General features: G+C 38.6%; 1 protein-coding gene across 4 annotated transcripts in view; it reads left to right on the top strand.

Annotated features, from left to right (window-relative positions):
* LOC139119359 (uncharacterized) overlaps positions 1-10678 on the top strand; it is a 34341-nt gene extending 23663 nt beyond the window's left edge. For 3 of the 4 annotated variants that reach the window (XM_070683143.1, XM_070683141.1, XM_070683142.1), the window contains exons 8-13: positions 881-1084; positions 1522-1821; positions 2275-2489; positions 2875-3125; positions 8852-9100; positions 9644-10678. In XM_070683143.1, the coding sequence (XP_070539244.1) occupies positions 881-1084; positions 1522-1821; positions 2275-2489; positions 2875-3125; positions 8852-9100; positions 9644-10316 (1892 nt within the window). In that variant the 3' untranslated portion in view covers positions 10317-10678. The remainder of the gene's footprint in view (positions 1-880; positions 1085-1521; positions 1822-2274; positions 2490-2874; positions 3126-8851; positions 9101-9643) is intronic. The other variant, XM_070683144.1, reaches the window with a different exon arrangement.
* The last annotated feature ends 11942 nt before the right edge of the window (positions 10679-22620 follow it).

The raw sequence follows: 22620 nt of genomic DNA, 5'->3' as shown, positions 1-22620 counted from the left end.
TTTGCATATTTAATGAACTTTTCTAATTAGTGGGCTATCTCCAGAACCTCTGCATCAAATTTGATGAAACATGGTACAGATGTTTATCTCTCAGTACTGAGATATAGCTGCACGCGTGTGACATAAGACACTACTGTATGGTAATTCTTGAAATTTGGACACATTTTCTGGCAGCTTGTAGTCTGAGCCATAAATTAGTGTGACATTTAGTATCCATGTAACACTGACAGGTTTTATTTTTGTCGTCCTTGTGGATAATGCAGGCAAATATTTATTTTTGCATATAAATGAAAGAAAAATGATGCCTTTTGCTATCGGTGCTAAAATAAAAAAAAATTTGCTAAAGTCAAAATGCCAAATAGCAGGGATGACTTGGCATTTTCATGTAAAATTCATAATGTGTACTGTATCATTTTCAGCAAGTGCAGCTTGTGCATGGATCTGACAATCTACCCACCTGAAGGTAACATGAACATGCATAGTTTAGTTTGCACTCTAGTATTTGAAGCCCTGGAAAGCTGTTGTTGATCTGAGTGGTGTTTCCTAGCTGGGCCTGGGTAACACAAACACTTTTTCTGCCGTGTCCGTGTGTGCCCTCAAATCATATCATATGTGAAATATCTTTCAGCAATTCTTGGTGATCAGAAGCACTTCACAATAAATGCAGTGCTCTCTTGGCATTGTATTTGTACAAATTTGTTTACACATGCAATGTGAAGTTACTTATACTAAAATAATGTTGCTACATTTTATTAATAGTAATTGCTAATCCTAATTCATATTTCTAGTGAATTTATTCCGTTAATATCTCCCAGCTGTGTGCGTGATCTGTTTTAGAAATACTGACAGAATTCTCTGTTGTACATTTATTTCCTTACAGCTACAACTGCCACTGATTTACAATTCCAGACATACCTCCTCGACGGTTTGGTCAGGTGGAATGGGGACGGGTTAGAAACTAGCGGCCATGTTCCTGAGCCATGTTCTGCTGATGGTATTGATGGCTATGCAGTGAACAAACTTAGTCATAGTGTTCTGGGAAAGGAAGTGAATAAATCATACCGGAAACCTCAAAATTACACAGGTATGCACAACAGTGAATTTTAGTCTGGCTCCACAACTTACCATATGACATAACCAAATGCAATGTACAATATCTGAATACAATAAGTAGTTTCGGTAAGTCTGTCTATCCAGGTAGCTGATCAGTTGATTGCACTGTATATACACAAAGCTTTTGAACGAGATCTTCCCAATCATCTGATCCTTGATCTCAATAGACATATATACTTCAATGAATGTGTTGGTCACCTTGAAACATGCTGTGGTACAAAAGCGCATTGTTTATAATGTCCATACAGTATGGCTGTCTCAGACAGTTGAATGTGGAGCTTGCTTGAAATCCACTGTAGTTCATTTATTTTTCCATATGTACAGAGCAAGAATGCTAGCGGGAAAGAGTTCATTCACTACAACTACATTTAGACAATTGTGGATGTATTTTTATCACCGTACATGTAGGTGAGCTGATTGGGGTAGAATATCTCTACAATCAGACCGGAGCTGTCTTACAGTACTACACAATAGATCCAGACACCGCTGATGCCATCAAGCATAAGTCAATTGATGGAGATGAGAAGGAGGAGGCAGAGGAGGCAGAGGATGGTTTGCAAGATGGTGACACAGTTGAAGATGCAACTGTCTGTTTGGAAGAACTACCCCTCCATAAAGCCCCTAATGCAGTTTCACCTGCTAGTCTTCAGCCAGCTGAGCCTATGGACACAACTGAAGATGATTTCACTGTACAAGATACACAGGAGGGTAAGGATATTTTCTCTCACACGGACGGTAGTACATGCCTTGAAAGTGAAAGACTTAAACTTTTGCTCAAACTTTCCTTGGTGAATCTTTCTGTCATTCTCTTACCGAATGAAAATTGGGGGCCACCATGTAAATTTGGCACCAGACAAACATTAATTACCTAACATTTACAGATATTTGAAAGTCAAAATGGCTGTCAACCCTGTGTTAATTCTATGGGGAAAAGTTCAATTCTCAATTTTCAAAATGTAAGCTGGTGACAACTATTTACTCTAAATGCTTTAAAATGAGCCCCTGTAAGTGGTAGATAAGAAAAGAGTTGTGAAAAATTTTGGAACCAAGTATCTGTCCCTGAGATGCATTCTACCTGAAAGTTTGACCTACCTGGCTTCAAAACCTCTCTGACTTTATGAGGCCATACATTTTATAGATTCTTTAAAATTTTATCTGTAGTTCGGGAGAAAATCAAGTTGCCTGTAGTACCTGTTGCTGCGGAAACCAGTGCACCCATGGAAACCAGTACACCACCCATGGAAACCAGTGCATCCACAGAAACCACTACACCTATGGAAACCAGTGCACCCATGGAAACCAGTACTCCTACGGAAACCAGTGCACGCATGGAAACCATTCCTGATACGACCAATAAGACTTCTTGTCCACCTGATGTGAGTAGATACTCTGTGTTTGTTCAGCCAGCATACAATGAATAAAAGAAAAGAAAATGATGGTTGTCAGTGTGTGGTAAGGGTTCTACTCCAGAATAAAAAGGGCACGCTCTGTTCCCTAGACTCAGTATGCCCAAGAGATCACATGGTGGTGGTACAAACAAGCCTATGTGTACGAAAATGCACATACTTTTATGCGCGTTTGTGCACGAGGGTTTGTTTGTACCGTGGTCCATTTGAATTCTGGGTTTGACCCATTTGAATGTGCATGGTCACATACTCACCTGTTCATCCAAATTCCAAGTAAAAGGTCTGTAATCAGTATTGAAAACAATTGGTTTTGGCCAAACCATCACTTATATGTCATATTTTGGGTTATATGCAGGAATCTGTCAAACCTGATGACATTCCTGGGTATGAGCAAGTAGAGGACCTGGCTGAATTCCTTGTACAGTTAGACTCAGTTCACCAACCACTGTCAGATGAGCAAGCCGCCTGGTTGATACAGCTGTGGAAGAAACTCGATGAGTGTGATCGTAACTCAACCTGCTTTTCTCCTCACTACCGCACTGAACAAACTCAAAGCAGATCCAAGGAAGTGTCCTATACTGCAGCTGACGTTGGAACAAACGAAAGGTATGCCAGCGTTTCATCTGGGCTGCGCGATTGCACGATTCACCCTCTTTGGTGTGCTGCGCGCCGCCAATTGTACATAGAAGGGGCGACCCATCGCGCACTGCACTGAGCTGGCTGGAATGGCATATCAAATATCATGGGTGTCACACTTCGATACTTTTGACTCGTTATTGGCACCTGTTAATACTTTGGCAACAGGCATTGTATAGTGTAGCAAGAACATTTACATGAAAGGGACTAATTTTAGTTCGATTTTGATACTTTTTGTACTTTCTGTATGCTTATTTTACATATGAAAGCCTGTCAGCCCATTGAGAGTTACGTTCACAAAAGTTCATTGCCCTATATAAGGTTTTTTGTCTTATTATCTCTGTACGATCGAGAAAAGGAGACAAACTGAAGTTTTTGTGCATAGTATGAATGTCCATAACACTATGAAAATAATTCTGGTAGCAAAAATTGACACAGAAATCGGACTTTACTGTTACAGAAATGTGTTCAGTTCAGTGGATGGCATTGGGTGGCACTGTGACGGAATTGCATGCAATCCATGAGAGTCACAAGCAAGCTATAGTTTCAATGGGCCAGGTTTTTGAATTCAGTGAACGAACATTGACTTATTTGTCAGGCAAATAAACCTAAAGGTAACTGTTGGTGACAACCAACCTTTGTTTTTGTTATTTTCCCACTGTAAAATGACTGACAAAAAGCAATCGGAGCGAATCTGACATCAAGAAACTCCATGCAAAACACGGAAGACTGCGACTAATCTGACCTCCTAAGTTGTCGGTTTTAACTCTACTGAGTCTGCGCACAAGACTACAAGACCAGCTAGGTCACTAGAAAAATACAGCTAACTGGTTGTATAGGGCAATCTTGATCCAAACTCTAAAGTTGTTAGGGATGATATAAGCACAGTAAAAACATGACAAACAAGTATATTATTTTTTCAGAAGATAGAAAAGCATTCCTTTATAACTACTAAAGATGTTTTCTTGCTTTGTGTAAGTGCACACAGTTCAGTTAAAAATGAAAAAAAATCCCTTGAAGGTACATGTACAGTGGAAATGGCTTGCTGTTGTTATTATGTTTGAATGTATTTTAAGCCCTAAGAAAGCAAACATACAGAATATGTACAAACAAACATACAGAAAATTGTAGCATACAAAATACGCTCTAATTTTCCAGGAATATTTATACTTATGAATATTAATGAGCCACTCTTCTACATACATTCACGACAGAGATACTCAAATTTGTTGACTTTTGAAAAAATCTTATAGAGAATGGTGTTTGCAGCAAGCAGCTTAGATTGTGTAAGCAGGTGATTTATGGCTTGTAGTATGTGTATCACAAGTGACATCACTGCAACATTAAAACTTATGTGTAAAGCTGTGATTATATGTTTTAGTTAAATCGCCCCAAAATTTTAAAATCCCCCTCAAAAATTCCTGCAGAGGGGACAATGTAGCATAGCATCCTAGATGAAACACTGGTATGCAGTTCTTATATTGATGTGATCTTGATATAACTCCACAAACAGCCTTATGATACACCAAATATTCTTAATTAATGTCTTTACGTATGTACATATGAATGTATGTATGTACATATCTATGTCTGTGCACATCAAAAACTACAAAATCACTGCACCTACCATCTTAGTATTTGGTGTACAGGTGCACCCAAAAGTCGAGATGTGAATTTGTTCATTGGTATGGCATTGTCCACTCACCAACACTCAAACCAGGCTGTGCGTATTTACATAACTTTTGTTAATACTGAGTATCCTCGCATAAACGGTGAATCACTTATAATAAACTGTTCACTGTCAGATTTGGTGTTGCTGTTTACACCTGTGTTGCTGTGAGTGGACAATGCGGGGCCATACCCGTCTGAAAATGGTCCCTTCCATATCACATGATGCAAGCTGCAAGCCTGGAGCTTTTTTCCCATGATGCAGATTACATGGGCAACTTCCTGTACTATTTTTATCGGATTTTGTAAAAAATCGTGCAAGTTATAAATGGCGAAAAATAGCTTTTCCGGGGAAAATGACCACAAAGCTAGCACATATGTAAAATCATTCTTGGTGAACTTCCCCTTTACTAAACAGAGCATTTGCATATTAAATACAGTTTTGTAATTAGTGATTTAACTCTGAGAGTACTGTGTGAAAATTGATGAAACCTGCTACATATAATGATATAACAGATATCTGATTGTACTGTGAAGCGTACTACTATTAATGAACCTATTGTAAAACACGTGAACACATTCAGTTCACATCTGGTTGGTCTAAAGATAATTTTCTCTGAATTAACTATTCTGATTGCTTTGAAACTTGGTATGCATGTACCTAGAGGCAAACTTAGTCGAGTGTCTTAAAATTGTTGTGAAATTTTCAGAGAGCAGAGGGGCAACTAATTTACAATACAATTTGTAATTTTGGGCGATTTTTTCCATTTTGGTCAAAATATCATTTTCTTTGAAATGGCTTGTCCTACTACTTTGAAACTTGGCATGCATGATCCTAAAGGTAAACCTAGTTAAATATACTTACTCTGGCCCGCTGCATGGTACAAATGTGAGCCAAGTGTCATTGGCGCTATGTTTGTTCTTTGTATAAGGACAGCTACATTTCTACCATAACATAAATTCTTCAATTGGCATCTAGTAAAACAGATGTATTTGTTAATCCCTGGCTTGAAGAGGCCTGGCATCCAGATTAACTAAGGTGTTAAGAGGATTATGAGGTGTTTTCTGTCTTTTGTTCTCCTTCGTTATATAAAATATGTTGCTACAGTTTTGGGTTAAGTCCGCACTAGGCTCTAAGCGATCAGGTGTAAAACTTATCAATGAAATTGCAGTGTCTGTCTTTCTCCTTATTTGCTTGACATCAACTTTTTTTGGTATTTTTTCTGAATAACAGTTCAAATGAGGGTCCCTTCATAAATTTATATTTATCACGACTTGTGGTTCTCCACAAGAGGATATTTAACGATGCGACTCAGGTTCAAAGGTCAATTTTAGCAATTTTTTTTTTATTTCAAATTTCGAACCACTGACATGTGGTCTTTCTTTTGGGGAAGGTGTCGGGTCACATCGTACCGGGAAATTCCTGAAATATTACTAAAATGGCAAACTATCAGCTACACCACGATATCTTTGATAAACACGCAGAGATTATGTATAGGCTTGGCGGTATAGTGTGCATGCGCTAGCTTCAACGGTATGCTCGGCGTTTTGAACTCCACATGTATCGGTACGGCAAACACGTCTAGCAGACCAAAGCCGGCCCTCGCGCTCCGTACCGTCAAAAAAGTAAGCGAGGTGAACAAAAGCGGACCTGAAAAACGGCAACGTGCGCAAAGGTCGATTTAAATGTAAAACAGTCCGACTTTGGCTCATACTCCCTGCAATAACGATCAAGAATGCAGTGAAGAGTCAGATTTGGCCGAGGACGCAGACGATAACGGAGACGTGCTCAGTTCAACAATTATGAAAGTATTTGACACGCTGCTTTTCGAACATATTAGGCTATGCTGATAACATACCCAAGTCCAAAAACTAGCCTGAGCGAGATGAAACTTCTGTTAGTTGCGATAATTTTATCACTTTTGCTGTACATGCTTGGTGTTAGTATCATGTTCTTTTATATTTTTAAAGTCGAAGTTTCATCTTTCTATCGTGCAGCCTTTTTGTGTTTGCTGAGAAACCTTGAACAACACCATACCCAACATCACGCGACATTTATGTCAAGGAGTTTCCCAAGCTAGTGCATGAGTTCATACAAACATAATGCAGATACACAACAGCAAGTTCACCGATCTGCTAATTTTTCGAAACGAAATGCAAATATTTTTTTTATTTCATGCCTTTTCTTTCTTTAAATATAACCCAAAAATTAAATTACGTCAAACGTGAATTGCAAGGGTTCACAAATGATTCTTGTGTACGTGTTGTCTAAACTTATCAATTACCCGCAGACTCCACAGCTGCTAGCTGGACCTCAACACTGAACGTAAAACAAACCCGGCTCAACTTCTAGAAGTGCTGAAACTAGCAATTTTTGCTATATGAGGTCAGTCATCAAGAGTTTGACTAAAAGTAAAAATCTCCGAAATAATTATGTGTGCGCTGGTATTGCGCAAGTCGAGTGACTCCACTGTAGATTAGTCAATACTCTGTCTCTCGGAACACGCTGTCGATGACAGCCTGCACTGTTCTACGCTACGGCGTGATTATTATTAGTTTGATAAAATCGGTACAAGAACACATATAAATAAAGTTTGAAAAAATAACACGAGTCAATCTCTCCCGTCGTAACGAAGGGCGACAAGTTTGCAGTGTGGTGCAAAAGCTAAGAAAATACAACAGACATTTTATGTTGTCAAGAGTTACATGTGTTCGTCTCATCTTGAGGTAGGAAAACTAGCAAGTGACGTCCCGTTCGCACAGTGTCGGCGCTAACATGAACTTGACAATCATTTTTCACAAAGAACATGCATAAATTGCCGATCGCAAGACAGGAAGTAGACAACTTGAGTCAAGAACAAGTGAGGGCCCGACGCGATCGCGCGACGACAGCACACAGGTCTCGATCAGATAGACTTTTTTACACCAAGTTTCGACGTCTTCGTCTTGACTGTGAACTCTGGTAACCAGATTGTAACCGTTGAGACAACAGTATACAGTTAATATGCTAGTTAAACGTTCCAAAAATGGATTAAATCGCTAATTACCCCTCTGTGTTTGTTGTGTAAATACCACCCACTGCTGGCACTAAGCATTTGCCAGTTCAGTGTATAATTTCTTTCTTCACACAATCTGCAATCCTAAACATATTCTAAATTCCCTAAACTGACTCTAGATGTTTCAACTTAGTCCTGGTGTAAGAAAATTCGCAGAAAATAGTGCATGAGTCGGACTTCTTGGTCACAATGTGTGACGCATAGGTCGTTTACACAAATCGTCGATTTTCTCAGTTCCGTTTTTGGCAGTGCGTACATTATTCAAATAAGTATAAGTCGGCGGCGCCTGGACATATATAAGTCGGCGGCGCCTGGACAGATTAGCCTGATTTTTCACCTGTGGACAGTCAATGAATATATCTGAAAGAAAGTGTCTCAGATTTCCGATAAAGGCCTGGAAGTGAAGATATCCTGACAAACGTGAACAGGGCCGATAATTTATGCAAAAACGTCAAGTTGACACTTTGAAGGCGCATTGTGCGAAAACAAAAGCGAATTTCAAAAATCCGGAATACGGTTTTTTTGCCCAGTATACCCAGCCGTCGATTGCCGTAAACAGATCACCAAGGCCGATTGGAGATTTGTACTTACACTTTTTTGAGAAAAAAAACCCTTAAAAACACGTGTTTTTGAGTAGCCGTATGCGCACTGTTTTAGAAATCTAACAAATTTTCTGAACTCTAACCGAGCAGATAAAAAAGTACCACATGTTGGGTGTGTGACCACTTCTTCTTTGTGAAATGAGGATTGAAAATAAGTGACAATGAACCTGAGTCGCTACCTTAAAGGTTGGCCATACTTCTGGTTTTCAAATAATGTATTCATCTGTTAATAACCATACACAGGAATACATTTTCACAACTAAACAATATTCAAATTATGTATTGTTATGTAAATTAGTCAACCCTCTGCTCTTTTCTAAGCAAATAAGAACACTGAAACTAACATGTTTTCCCCTTCTTTAATTTTTAGATGGTCTTTAAGGCAACATACTGGAACTGTGGAATGGCCAGACTGCAACCGATATGTTGAATGTCTCACTGCAAAACTATGTGAGCGGTACCCATCTACAAAGGAGATTGATGGTACAACACACCCAAAATTTCCCCTTGTGTATAAAGCATACAAACATATCCAAGGGACGGTTCTTGACAATGCTGCAGTGATGAAAGAAACATCGATACAGCTTTCCGAGATCAATGAAACTACTATATCACAGTGGTAAGTGGAAAGGATATCAAAACAATACTGCCTAAGAAGGGGGAGATTTTACAATGACTTGTGTCACTTGATGTTGTATCAGTGGTATACATCAGGCACTTTGGTTGTAAATGTTAAAATTTGTTTTTAAAAAATCAGTAAGGCGCTTTAAATAAAATTCTTTGTTTGCCGTCTGCGTTCTGGTAAGTTTTCAGAGAAAATTAAGAAACAAACACAGTGTTAAGACTATTACAAACAAAATGATCTTTTTCCAAAGGAAACCAAATAAAAAATGAGCTTATGATAATACACTTGTGTTTTTTGTCCATGTATGTTTTTATCCCTGGCTGGCTGGTAGATTTTTACAAAAAATCCAAGGATGGCAAACAAAGAATTTTCTTTGAATGGCCTAAGTACTCAGAAGAAAAATGATTCATTATATAATAACAAACTTGTGGAAAGAACTTTATCAGCTTGCCTTTTTCTGCGCAATAAACATAGTTATACACATTCTAGAGTGTGTGTCTCATTTCATCAATTCAGTTTTAATTTTTTTGTTTGCAGGTACAACAAGACACCAAGGTGTCTAGAGCCAGACATGTTTAAAAAAGGGGTCTCATTGCCAACAAGTGTGCCTTCCACGTCTGTGGCGCTTAACGATGGCAGGGCAAAACCATTATCACTTTCGGCAGCTGCAGCCACACAACCAGTGATCTGGAATCTTAGTGTACCAGCAAACACAGCCAGCAAGGAAAACACAGCCAGCCAAGCAAACGCCAAAAATGTCGTGATCGTATCTCAACAAAAACCAGGTGTAACAACCAGCCTGTCGCAAGTAGCATCAATAAGCAATAAGCCAATTTATGTTTTGTTGCCGCCAAGTGCAACCCATTGTGTATTCTCGACTGTTCGTGCATTACCGTCTGTGCGTGTGCATTGCCAACCACCTTCAGGAGCGTCGGGCCAGCCAGTAGCACAGATACAGCAATCCAGTCTGCCAGAATCTACCAGTGCAAGGTGGCACAAGATAGTTAAATTTGACAAAGAATCTGCCAGAGTGTGGAAGACAGTGTGCCAAGAGTGTCACCAACCAACAAATGTGAACCACCGACAATACTATGGCAACTACTACTGTCCCAACACGATGAAGATATCGTATGATGAGTGGAAGCAACAGTTTGTTGATCGTGGAGACAACAGGGGGAAGAGGAATGGTGATCAAGTGCATTTCATGTGACTATATCAGACCTGCCCGCCTGCCCTGTTGCACCGCGAAAGGTAGCTTGCACAATGTCAGTTTTTCGACATGCAAATTCTAGACAGAAGCTTTGGTTGCCATTACATAAGAGTTCTGGTATCAGACATGCACAGATTTGAGGCGCAGAATGATGGCACACATTGAAATGAGTATCCACACCTTCCTGATGCACTATGCTGATTTCAGACTCATGCTTACCATAGCTGCGGGTTGTGGTGATATTGCAGCAGTACTTGGCTTCTTACATCAGTGTAACACTGCTTGTTGCTATGTTGCAGCACACAGCTACCTTGTTGCTATGTTGTAACACACAGCTACCATTTTGCTATGTTGCAGCACACAGCTACCTTGTTGCTATGTTGTAACACACAGCTACCTTGTTGCTGTGTTGCAGCACACAGCTACCTTATATGTTGCAGCACACAGCTACCTTATATGTTGCTATGTTGCAGCACACAGCTACCTTGTTGCTATGTTGCTACACACATCTATCTTGTAGCTATGTTGCAAAATACAGCTACCTTGCTTCACTTGGTTTGTACTTTTTATACTCAATCAAATGCACAGTTAGATATTGTGCACTGATATGAACATTATTTTCACACATAGATTTCAATTACGAAACAAATACTGTATCATGCAAGACACAAGAAATACCAGCCCACTGCCCATTGAATCAGTTAGAAAACATGCAACTCATTCATACCTTTGATATGGTTTACAAAAACTGAGATACACCTGTACAGGCTACAACAGAAGGCTCTATTTATTGAAATTTAGGCTCTATTTATTGAAATTTCAAATGATTTGTACAAACAATGTAATGATAAACAGCAAATAACAGTCTAAGAGTGAGATTTCATAACATATTCACAGTGCCGAGGGAGCAAAATCAACATTTATTCCTGTTCTGACTTTGTGTAATTTGAACACCGAGCAATTGTCAGCTGTGCAGGATAAGTGAACAAATCTCTTACAATTGTACGGCTCCCAGTCTCCAAAATACTTCCATACCTGATTTGCATGAGATCAAAATGAAGGCATATTCTTGATCTTTGCAAAGAGTCAGTGGTATCTCCCTGGCGAAAAAATACACGGTCAATCAAATAATTGCCAAAATCTTGACAGAAACCACAAAAAAACTTTGGAAAACTTGGTACTGCTTATAAACCAAAAGGTGGGTAAAACATTGTACATTTCACTGGCCTCGCATCACAATTTCTTAAAGGTATACAGTCACCTGTAATCTAAATATGCCCATATATGGTCAAAGGGGCATTCCTTGGTATTCAAAATGCGCATGTGAGGGCACTGTTATTAAAAAGCAGCCACCCGCTTAAAATATGTGATTGGTTAGATTTTCTCTTTCCATGGTAACTGTGGCAAAATTGGAACAGGTGACAGTATACCTTTAAGGCTTAAATGAAAGTAATGTCTTGAGATGACATCCATACCAATAGCTTCTCTGAAATGTATAATGAGTCTGACCAGCAAATTTTGGCAATTCCTCATGAAATTCATCTCAAAAACATCAAAAGCTTGACACAGCTGACAGCTACTCCACTGCAGTTTCTGCTGGACCTTTAAATGTATGCTGATTGTTTGGGAGCCAATCAGGTGTACTGTTTCACATGCTGTAGTGTTAATGTATCAAAAAGTCAAAATACACATCTTGGTCAAAATAGCCCATGAAAACTGTGCCAAAACAATGGCTTTTACCATTCTGTCCAAGATTTCACGGTTTATAGGAACAAGCTAAATATAGCAAAGCTAATTTTAAGGTAGATTTTGTCTTAGGAAATTTTATATGTAGTCGACAGACCTGCTTGTCCATGATCTCCTGATTTGCATGCGAGTTCAATTCAGCAGGACTCAACTGGCAATCTTGCTATGCCAACCATGTTGAAAATTTACTGAAAGAAAAGATTTTAGATTAGGTTTTGACAAACTTTGTTGGACTACATGACTATTTTATGTGCATGATTCAAAGAGACGTTTAGATCATAAATAATCTCCCGACTTGGAACTGTTGGTACCAGTTTCTTTGATGCCAATGATTTACTTGTTATGTGCTGCAAAGTATAAGCCTCAAGTCCTTCCTGAAATGTTTGTTTTCAAATTGTTATCTTTTGAAATGTTTCATAAATACAGGGGCGTCACCTTGAATAATCATGTTTTGAAATATTGTGAAAGAAGGCTCCTGAACACACACATTTAAAGGCTACAAATTCCAGTTCTGATAGTTCAGGTCATTTTGTGAGTCAGCTTCCTTTTGAAAATCAGTTTTTAACTACCGGTATGACTTTGGGCTCTGTCACACCTTGACGATTTAGCCAACGTATGCGGACTTATCGAAATTTCTCTTAAACACTGGCTTGCTGAACTTACAGTGTATTTTTCAATTTTGGGCATATACGTAGCGTATTCATGATGTACTCATAGATTAAAAATACATTTTTTGTATGCTAGACAATTATCTCAACAGATTTCGACTTATGAGTAACTTACAAGTAGCATGTACGAACGTGTGTCAATGAATGCATAACCTACCTACAACTTATGGCCTACTCATGTGGGACCTATGAGCCATACCCTAGCATAAGTTTTGTGCATGCACAAAAGTTTTCGACAACCTATGTCGTATGCTAGTGTGCTTCAGCGTGCTCGTAACTTATACAAAACTTACCTATAACATATTCAATGTACACCCAGCATATTCACCAAATTTTTCATACGTTGGCTCACGCTGGCTAAATTGTCAAGGTGTGACAAGGCCATATATTTTATTACATGCCATTTGTATCTATTTCAAAGGATGTTTAGTTTAACAATAAAATCAAGTTGCCCTTGAAAGCTGTGTTTTTGTATGTATTTTTGACAGTATAATAATTGTCTTTATTTACATTTGCACTATTACTCAACATTCATGTATCAAAGCTGCACTGATTGTTCAACTTGTGATAGTTCCCCCACCCCCAACATCTTCTTGCATCCATATCACACATACATTTCATGTATCATAACTATGTTTGGCCATGACAAAGCTCCAAAGATTGTTCATTAATGCGGCAATGTGGCACTTTGCTGCTACCGGCTGCATATTATGTTAATTAGCTTGCCACACTTTTAGCTTCCATACAACTATTAGCCTTTTTTATTCTTACCACAGGGCCTCACAAGTGGCTATTTAAGTCAATATTACAGCGTTTTTCTTTCTTTTTCAATGTTACAAATAAACCAGCTGAAGAGCACAACACTTGTGTAGCTGTCTTTTGTGTAGCTTGTATTGGCATGTATAGTGTGCCCTCAACGGGGAATGTGATCATATGTAAATGCTACCTTTAGTTCCGTGACCTCTAGCCATGCCTACTTCCTGTCCTCGCTATGCTTACTGTACTAATTAGTAGTAATTAATAGTACAGTAAACACAGCGACGTCTGTACGCATGGCAGGTTGTGTTCTAAAGGATATGCATGCATGCTTACATGTCAACTTCTGAGACTTGGGATAAGAAAATGTGCAGGACAAACACATGATATACAGGTTCATAGGGATAAGCAATGTGTAATGTTTCCTGATTTTGTTTCTTATTTGTATCAACAGGTTCATCTTTAATCTTGATATTAAATCTTGAAATTATGATGAAATCTGCAATTTTGTATTTTGGGGCAAGTTTTGCAATATTTGGTCAAAAATGTATTTCTCAAACAGCACTTGTCTGATAGCTTTGGTATTTGGTGTACAGGTTCCTACAGATGAACTAAATGTGATATATTGAAAATATAATGAAATCTACAAGTTTGTATTTTGAGACCACTTTTGGTCAAAAAATTTGTTTCTCAAAAACTGCTCGTTTGATATTTGGTACACAGGTTCTTATTTCTGATGTATTGAATAAATGATGAAATCTGCAATTTTGTATTTAGAGCAAATTTTGCCTTTTTGGGGCAAAAATGTGTTTCTCAATAAGTGTCCGTCTTTTAGCTTTGATTTTGGGCATACAGATTCCTACAGATGAACTAAATGTGATATGTTGAAATTATGATGAAATCTGCAATATTGTATTTTTGGGGCAATTTTTGCCGTTTTTGGTAAAAAAAAAATTCTCAAACACTGCTTGTCTGATAGTTTTGATATTTGATATACAGGTTCAAAGGGGTTATTTAAATATGATATATTGAAATTATGATGAAATCTTCAATTTTGTTTTTTTGTGCAACTTTTGCCAGTTTTGGTTAAAAACTGATTCTCAAAAAACTTTGTCAGGTAGCTTTGATTTGTTGACATATTCTTTGGGATGATCTTGATGTGATATGATCAAATTAGATGAATTTTCAATTGTGTATTTTTGCAGCTATTTTACCATTTTGTGTCAGGCCACTGAAATGAGCTATCAAAGATTTCCACCTTCATCAACACACGTGTCACAAATAGCTATTCTCTACATAATACAGCGGCTTTCTTTCGGCCGCTAGGTCGCTTGCTTGTGTTTTGTTTTTGTTTTTTTTTGTCTGTAATCAAAGAACCAAAGAGTCAAACAAAATTACAACCATTTTCAGTATTAGGCAGCGAAGCCTCTGCAGTGAACTGCAATAAAATTGCTCACACTAATTAGTTTCAGCTGTAGCCAGCTGGAAAAGTCGACAACATTGTATGTCCCATGCAGACAGTTTGTCTGGGGAAGTTGAAATAAAAAAAAAAGATTTGTACATTGACCAGTGCATGGTAATGTTAAATTGTATCTTAATCTTGAACAGAGGGTGCCAATCGTAAACTCTCATTTACCACCCGAGCACAGGCGCTCCTTAGCTGGTTAGTCTGCTAAGTAGATCGATTTTCGGCTCGATTTATCGATCCCGCAGTCGATATGCCCGCCACTGCAACCTAAATACTCACAAGGTGTGCAACACAATCACTCAAAAAACACACCACCCGATTTGTCTACTGGCCGTGCGCTCACACAAAACATTCAGAACTACACTCCAATATACCTAGTTGGATCACAAATTTAACCATCTCCTCGAAAATCACGCCAAAGAGCGTGTTACTCGCGTCATCTTGAAGAAATCGGCCGTGTTTTGAGACCAAGCGTAGAGAAATGTGGCCTGCAGAACGATTCTACATATGACGTAATTTTTTCCACTGCTGATTGGTTCAACTGTACTTCACCAGTGACGTCTTGCAGTGACCTTTGTTTTGGCCGTTGATTAGCCAATCAGCAGTGGAAAAAATTACATCATATGGTAGAATCGTTCTGTAGGCTGCATTTCACCCCGCTTGATCTCAAAACACGGCCGATTTCTTCAAGATGACGCGAGTAACACGCTCTTTGGCGTGATTTTCGAGGAGATGGTTAAATTTGTGATCCAACTAGGTATATGGAGTGTAGTTCTGAATGTTTTGTGTGAGCGCACGGCCATGGTAGACATATCGGGTGGTGTGTTTTTTGAGTGATTGTGTTGCACACCTTGTGAGTACTTAGGTTGCAGTGGCGGGCATATCGACTACGGGATCGATAAATCGAACCGAAATCGATCTACTTAGTAGACTAAAGGAGCGCCTGTGAACCCGAGCCTCAGACAGAGCTAGTTTTGCCTTTGTACAAGCAGACATTTTGTCTGTATCAAGGAGCCTTGTTCAACACCAAAGTGGCCACGGCTACAGCTGAAACTAATTAGTGTAAACAGTTTTATTTCAGTTCACTGCGGTAGCTTCGCTATCTAATACTGAAAATGGTTGTAAATTAGGGGGAACTGCCATCAACGAATACTTGTTTGGGAGGAATTCCAGACACAACATTGGAAGAGTGCAGTCTTGTAGAAATCTCATTCAGAAACATTAAATATTTTTACTAATAATAAGAGAAAGATTTCTCTTTTCGCATACCTGAATTTGTAAAAACAAATCTTTTGAGGGCTGTACTTTTTGGTCTAAAGAAATTAAGAATGGTACTAAGTTGAAATATTAAGCGCCATTTTGTGAATTTAGATCATGTTTGGAACTGCAGATCGTGTAAAAAAGGATTGAGCCAAAATGGAGTCAACGACCCCGAATGGGGGCAACAAATACCTTAAATGGTTGACTCTGATAGCCGACCGGGGCCAAACGGGACCAAAAGTCCTCCAAATCGACTGTATCGAGAACGTATTTCCAGTCTTTACCCTGATTGACTACTGAACCAGAATTGGAATTAATTTTGTGAAACCAGATATGGAGAAGAGCGCCCCCACCGTTAGGGGTGCAGGCTTTTCGGCAGTCCCTCTATTAAATGTACTTTGATCATGGAGGGACTGTGATCGGGGAAAGTGTGTTTGTTTCGGCAAATGTAGAAGGTGCACTGATGCAGATGGATTTTACAATCAGCCTTTCTAGGTCGATCGAGCGTGCGTCACTACGCATGGTAGCTTGGTAACTTCAATCTCAAACTTCCAGCTTCCAAAAGTCGTATGCAATGCGAACAAAGTAACTTCGGCTAAGAATAACTGAGGTGAAAGACAATATTCTGAATATTAACAATAAACAGTCTGATCAACATAAATGACTGCCTGTTTTTGCCTTGTTTAACCAAACTTTAAACGGCCTTTTTTAATGCCAACGCGTCTTTTAAAAGAGAACTGTCGCCAAAACAAAAGGTAACTCCGAAAAAAAAACACGCAACACAAATCAAACATGACAACTGAAAATACAACAAACATAACAAAGCTAACAAAAGAAAATGCAGACGGGAAAACATTATATGATCAAAATAACAAAAAGTCGCAATATACGAATATCAATATTGAGCACAGTTACAAATTATTATCTCAGATTCATAAGATAAATTTTAACTCATCCGGACAAACGAATTCACAAACATTGAAATCGGCGTGCTTAACAAAGACTTAAAATTCACTCCGACAACTAATCATCCCAAATGAAACCAACTGTTATATGATACAAACGAGTACATCCTGAAAACCTTCGATGCATTATGTAGAATGCATGCATGCATGCATGCATGCATGCATGCATACATACATACATACATACATACATACATACATACATACATACATACATCAATGAACACAAAACTAGGAAACCTTTTGGAAGCTACGGAAAATGCCTCTTTTCAACATCCCCATCAGGAACACAAAAAATATCATGACGTTCGCAGAACTTATTACGTTGAAAATGCTATCCAAAAACAAGAATATAACAAGCAAACTGATAAAGGAAGGGGAACAGCAATTCTTGACACTGATGATATACATAAGAGAATATCAGCGACAACTGGGCGATCAGGACTACACAAATCTAACAACAGAGTAAACAGATGACTCAAAATCAAACCACAACAGAACTGTATAATATAAAAAAACAACATAGTGATCACCACAGGTATGAATATCTGTGTCCAGTAAACAAATAAAAAGGCAACCACTATACATCAAACATACAACAGACTTTATACAGAAAATTGATCAATCAAAGTTCTGACCAAGGGTAATATAAAATGTGGGTGTTTAATGGACAGTAGTACACCGCACAATGAAGCAATTGAATCAGTCGGCAGAGCATTAAATCAGAAAACATCAAACTGACATCAAAATACTAACAGCAAAATACATGCTTGCTATGCCGGAATTAATCTTAAAAAAATCACGCGTTTGAATCTAACAATTAATTTTACTGACAAGTATTTGGGTACATTACATTTCACGAGACAGAAACTCAGCAACACGCTGAACATTTTTGCTCTGCCTGGGCTTCAGAAACAGTTTATTTCTGATGAAACGCAAAAGGAAGATGAATTCATATCGAAAATCTAAAAAATGCTTTCCACTTTCACATTTTAGTTTGAAAGCTCTTCTCATGAACTCAAACATTTCTAATTATCCATAAAAGGTCATCGATACAACAAAGGGAACATTTTCGACACCAGAACACACACAAAACCAATGCAGGTACATCCAATACTTACACAGATATTCATGCCACCCAACAGCAACATTTGTGGGTGTCATTAAAAGTGAAAGATTACGACACATTAGAACATACAACAACAAAGCCGATTTTGCACAGAAAGTCATGTGAAAGAGAGTCAAAAGATTTGCTTCAAGTGAAGGAAAAATGGAATAAACCGATCATTTTAAAACTAAAAGTGACAACATTAAAATTTTCATTACACTTTTATAAACAACAACCTCAGAAACTGAAAGTAAGCTGCCAGAAAATAAATGATACGTCAAGCTCACGGTCAGTGTTGAATCATGGCGCCCTTAACGTTTCAGTTAATCATAGACACTGCAATAGTTAAGGTGACTGATGTTCCGGGATCTGTGTTTTGTGGCTGTTTTACATTTTGGTCCCGTTTGGCCCTGGTCAGGTATTAGAGTCAACCATTTAAGGTATTTGTGGCCCCGTTCGGGTTCGTTGGCTCGGTTGGCTCCGTTTTTGGCTCAGTCCTTTGTTAGGATACACCATACTTGACGCATTGAAATACGTATCGTAGTTGAGCGCTGGCAGCTAAGTTTTGGGGACTTTCAATTGACCCAATATTAGACATGATAATATTGCGACAATTTATTGCACACCCATAAAACATCGGGACATTTACACATGTTAATATGGGAATATTTCAAATGTACATGCACATTCTTTTGACATTGAAACCATGAAAGCACAACTGATAATGACAAAAACTGCCTTGTGTTAATTATTTTAGGATGAAAAAACACCTTTTTACAGTAAACCTGTGACACAGAGGAAAATGGTTGCATCAATAAGAACGAAAGATATCTTGTCATTTTTCTCTTTTTAAAGTATGTCACTGTATTAAATATATTATATTAGTGCATGTTGCTTCCTTATACTGAATTCTCATAGAGAAAACAGAAAAGTATCAGGAATTTTTCATGCTTTTCATATGAACTGCATATTTCATAATGATTAGTACACTTTGCAAAAAAGACTTTCAATTTGCAAACATCAAGATATCTCTGACATATATCTCTGATATATTAAAGTACCGCACCTGAAGGTTGCGTCGAAAAATATTAAACATCCAGATATGTCTGATATTTGAAAAGTCTTGCAGCCTGAAAAATGGCGACTGATATTTTAAAGTAACGTGCCTGAAGAATCCGTGCATTATTAGGCCAACCGAATTTGAATGTCGAAATCGAAGAAGCAATTCTGAAATATCGTCATTTTTCTTTCTGTGATTGTCGTTTTGGAGTTGGCATTTCCAACATCGGATTTTACATGTAACGCCGTGCATTACGCGGCCAGCTTATATATGATGATGATATTAGAGAACGAAACGCGTATTAGCTCGAAATCCAGCACATATGCAATGTTCGCACGAAACAAGTGAGAAGATGTAAAGACCATCGCTTTGCAATATGCTAGGAATAAATCGAATATCGAAATTTGGTGTAGAACAGGAAGTTAATTCGTTTGTCAATGTTTCATTTGTAAAGGCGGAGCCTCCTTTTAAAAGGGCGCGAAGCCGTGGTTGCGTTCACTGTGTAAGTGGACACCAAATAGGCAACACGCGGGCACACGCTCCAGAAACTGCCACTTTTTAGTTTTTTTCCGGCCGCAACAGGGCAGAAAACTGCCAAGCGGTCAGCGCGAAGCTGCTGCCGATCGAGCTCTGTGGTTATATTCAAATTCTAACGCGACTGGAAGACGATTTTTTAGGAAATTCGAGCGTTGGTGTTGGGAATCAATGACCATTGGCGATTTGAACATACTGTCAATCAAACGCTAATCTTGTATAAACTCTGTTTGCAGGATTAGCAAAAGAAGCCAAAAGGTTGAGATCTGATCAGTTTGTGTAATTAATGGTATAGAAATCAAATATCATACTGGCCAAGTGTTTGACTGGGAGGAGAACTCCACTAATGCGAGAACCTTGGATTGAAAATTGCGGCTTTAATGTTGACCTTGAAGTGGCGTCGCAAGTCGGACGGCTATGCCAAACATAATAAGTTTCACATTAAATGAAAGTTTCAGTCAGGCATATTTAATTACAAACGAGTTACTCTGCTTTGTTTCCGAAACAGCGGAACATGGTCACCATGCTCTCTCCCCCCCCTCCCCCAATCCCAATAGAGCTGTTATTGAGTTGCGTTTGCCAGAGTGGACAAAGTTTCAGGGTACCTACTTTTCGGCTAGATGCGTTCCTTATTCAGAATAAAATAATTGATGGGGGTTTATAAACAGTAATTAATTTGCAGTTCTCTACAGCTCGATATCTTTTCTTACTTTCTTTTTTCACTTTTCACGGGATCAACTTGAAGAAGTGCCTTTATGTAACTATTATCGACTGACAGCCGTTCTAGATCCATAGCTGTCCTTGTGCCAGACTTTCAGATCAGCCTCAGCCGAGTAAAGAGCGGTTCAGCATAGACACTAACTTTGCAGTTTTATCAGAAAGTATCACAAGGGCAGGAAGGAGCGCGCTTTTTACATGTAGACACCAGCTATTGAGGAAACGTTGACAGTATAGGCGCGGATGGATGTTTTGTCTAAAATGTATCAGTTTCAGTGAGACGGGATTATCACTAAAAATGCAACATTGTCGGGTGCAAACTAATATCGAAATCGCATATCCGAAATAAGGGGCAGTGTATCAAATTGCAATATTCGATTTTGTTTGCACGCATAAGACAGAACACGTCGCACAAGAGCTACTACTTCATGCGCAATATTGCTAGTCAACACTCGTAAACATCAATTTAAAGCCGATTCCACACAAATGTTTTTCTCTTTCCAAACTAGAAAGATGCCTGGCCGCCAAATGTATCGCGCACCTCGCGCAATTTAAATTTTTGAATTCGTTCACAAAATCGCAGCGGTTAATGTAATATTAGCTTGTAAACGTCATTTCCTTGGGTCTGAAATCTGTGACAAATGCAATTTAGACATAATTTATCATGTCTTTCTCTGATTTCCACATCGAAATATGGTTGGCCTAATAATGCCACGGATTCTGAAGGGCGTGCCGAAAAGTATTAAAACACACACACACACACACACACACACACACACACACACACACTTTATTAGGTCAACCATATTTCGATGTGGAAATCAGAGAAAGACATGATAAATTATGTCTAAATTGCATTTTGTCACAGATTTCAGACCCAAGGAAATGACGTTTACAAGCTAATTTTACATAAACCGCTGCGATTTTGTGAACGAATTCGCAAATTTAAATTGCGTGAGGTGCGCGATACATTTTGCGGCCAGGCATTTTTCTAGTTTGGAAAGAGAAAAACATTTGTGTGGAATCGGCTTTAAATTTATATTTACGAGTGTTGACTAGCAATATTGCGCATGAAGTAGTTGCTCTTGTGCGACGCGTTCTGTCTTATGCGTGCAACAAAATCGAATATTGCAATTTGATACACTTCTCCTTATTTCGGATATGCGATTTTCGATATTGGTTCGGACCCGACAATGTTACATTTCTAGTGATAATCCCGTCTCACTGAGACTGATACATTTTAGACAAAACATCCATCCGCGCCTATACTGTCGACGGTTTCCTCAATAGCTGGTTCTACATGTAAAAAGCTTTGATACTTTCTGATAAAACTGCAAAGTTAGTGTCTATGCTGAGCCGCTGTTAACTCAGCCTGAGGCTGATCTGAAAGTCTGGCACGAGGACAGCTATGGATCTAGAACGGCTGTCAGTCGATGATAGTTACATAAAGGCACTTCTTGATCCCGGAAAAAGTGAAAAAAGAAAGTAAGAAAAGACATCGAGCTGTAGAGAACTGCAAATTAATTACGTCTTTATCAACCCCCATCAATTATTTTATTCTGAATAAGGAACGCATCTAGCCAAAAAGTAGTTACCCTGAAACTTAATTTGTCCACTCTGGCAAACGCAACTCAATAAACAGCTCTATTTGGATGGGGGGAGCATGGTAACCATGTGCCGTCTGTTTCGGAAACAAAGCAGAGTATCTCGTTTGCAATTAAGGTAATATGCACCTCGAAAGTGAAAGACTTAAACTTTTGCTCTAACTTTCCTCAAGGGATCTTTCAATCATTCTCTTTCAAAATCAAGAATAAAAATAGGGGGTCACCGTAAAAATTTTGGTTCTAGAGAAACAAATTACCCAAGATTTACCGATATTAGAAATTCAAAATGGCCGCCATCCCAGTGTTAACTCTATGGAGAAAAATAAAAATTTTCGAATTTCGAAAAACTGAGCCGTTGAAAAGTTTTCTTTCACCAAGAGCTTTAAAATGAACCCCCACATGTAGTATATCAGAAGAG

This window comes from Ptychodera flava, chromosome 19 (assembly GCF_041260155.1).
Source record: "Ptychodera flava strain L36383 chromosome 19, AS_Pfla_20210202, whole genome shotgun sequence".
Taxonomy (NCBI): Eukaryota; Metazoa; Hemichordata; class Enteropneusta; family Ptychoderidae; genus Ptychodera; species Ptychodera flava.
Note: the sequence above shows the minus strand (reverse complement) of the source record. Positions and strands in the feature narration are given on the sequence as shown.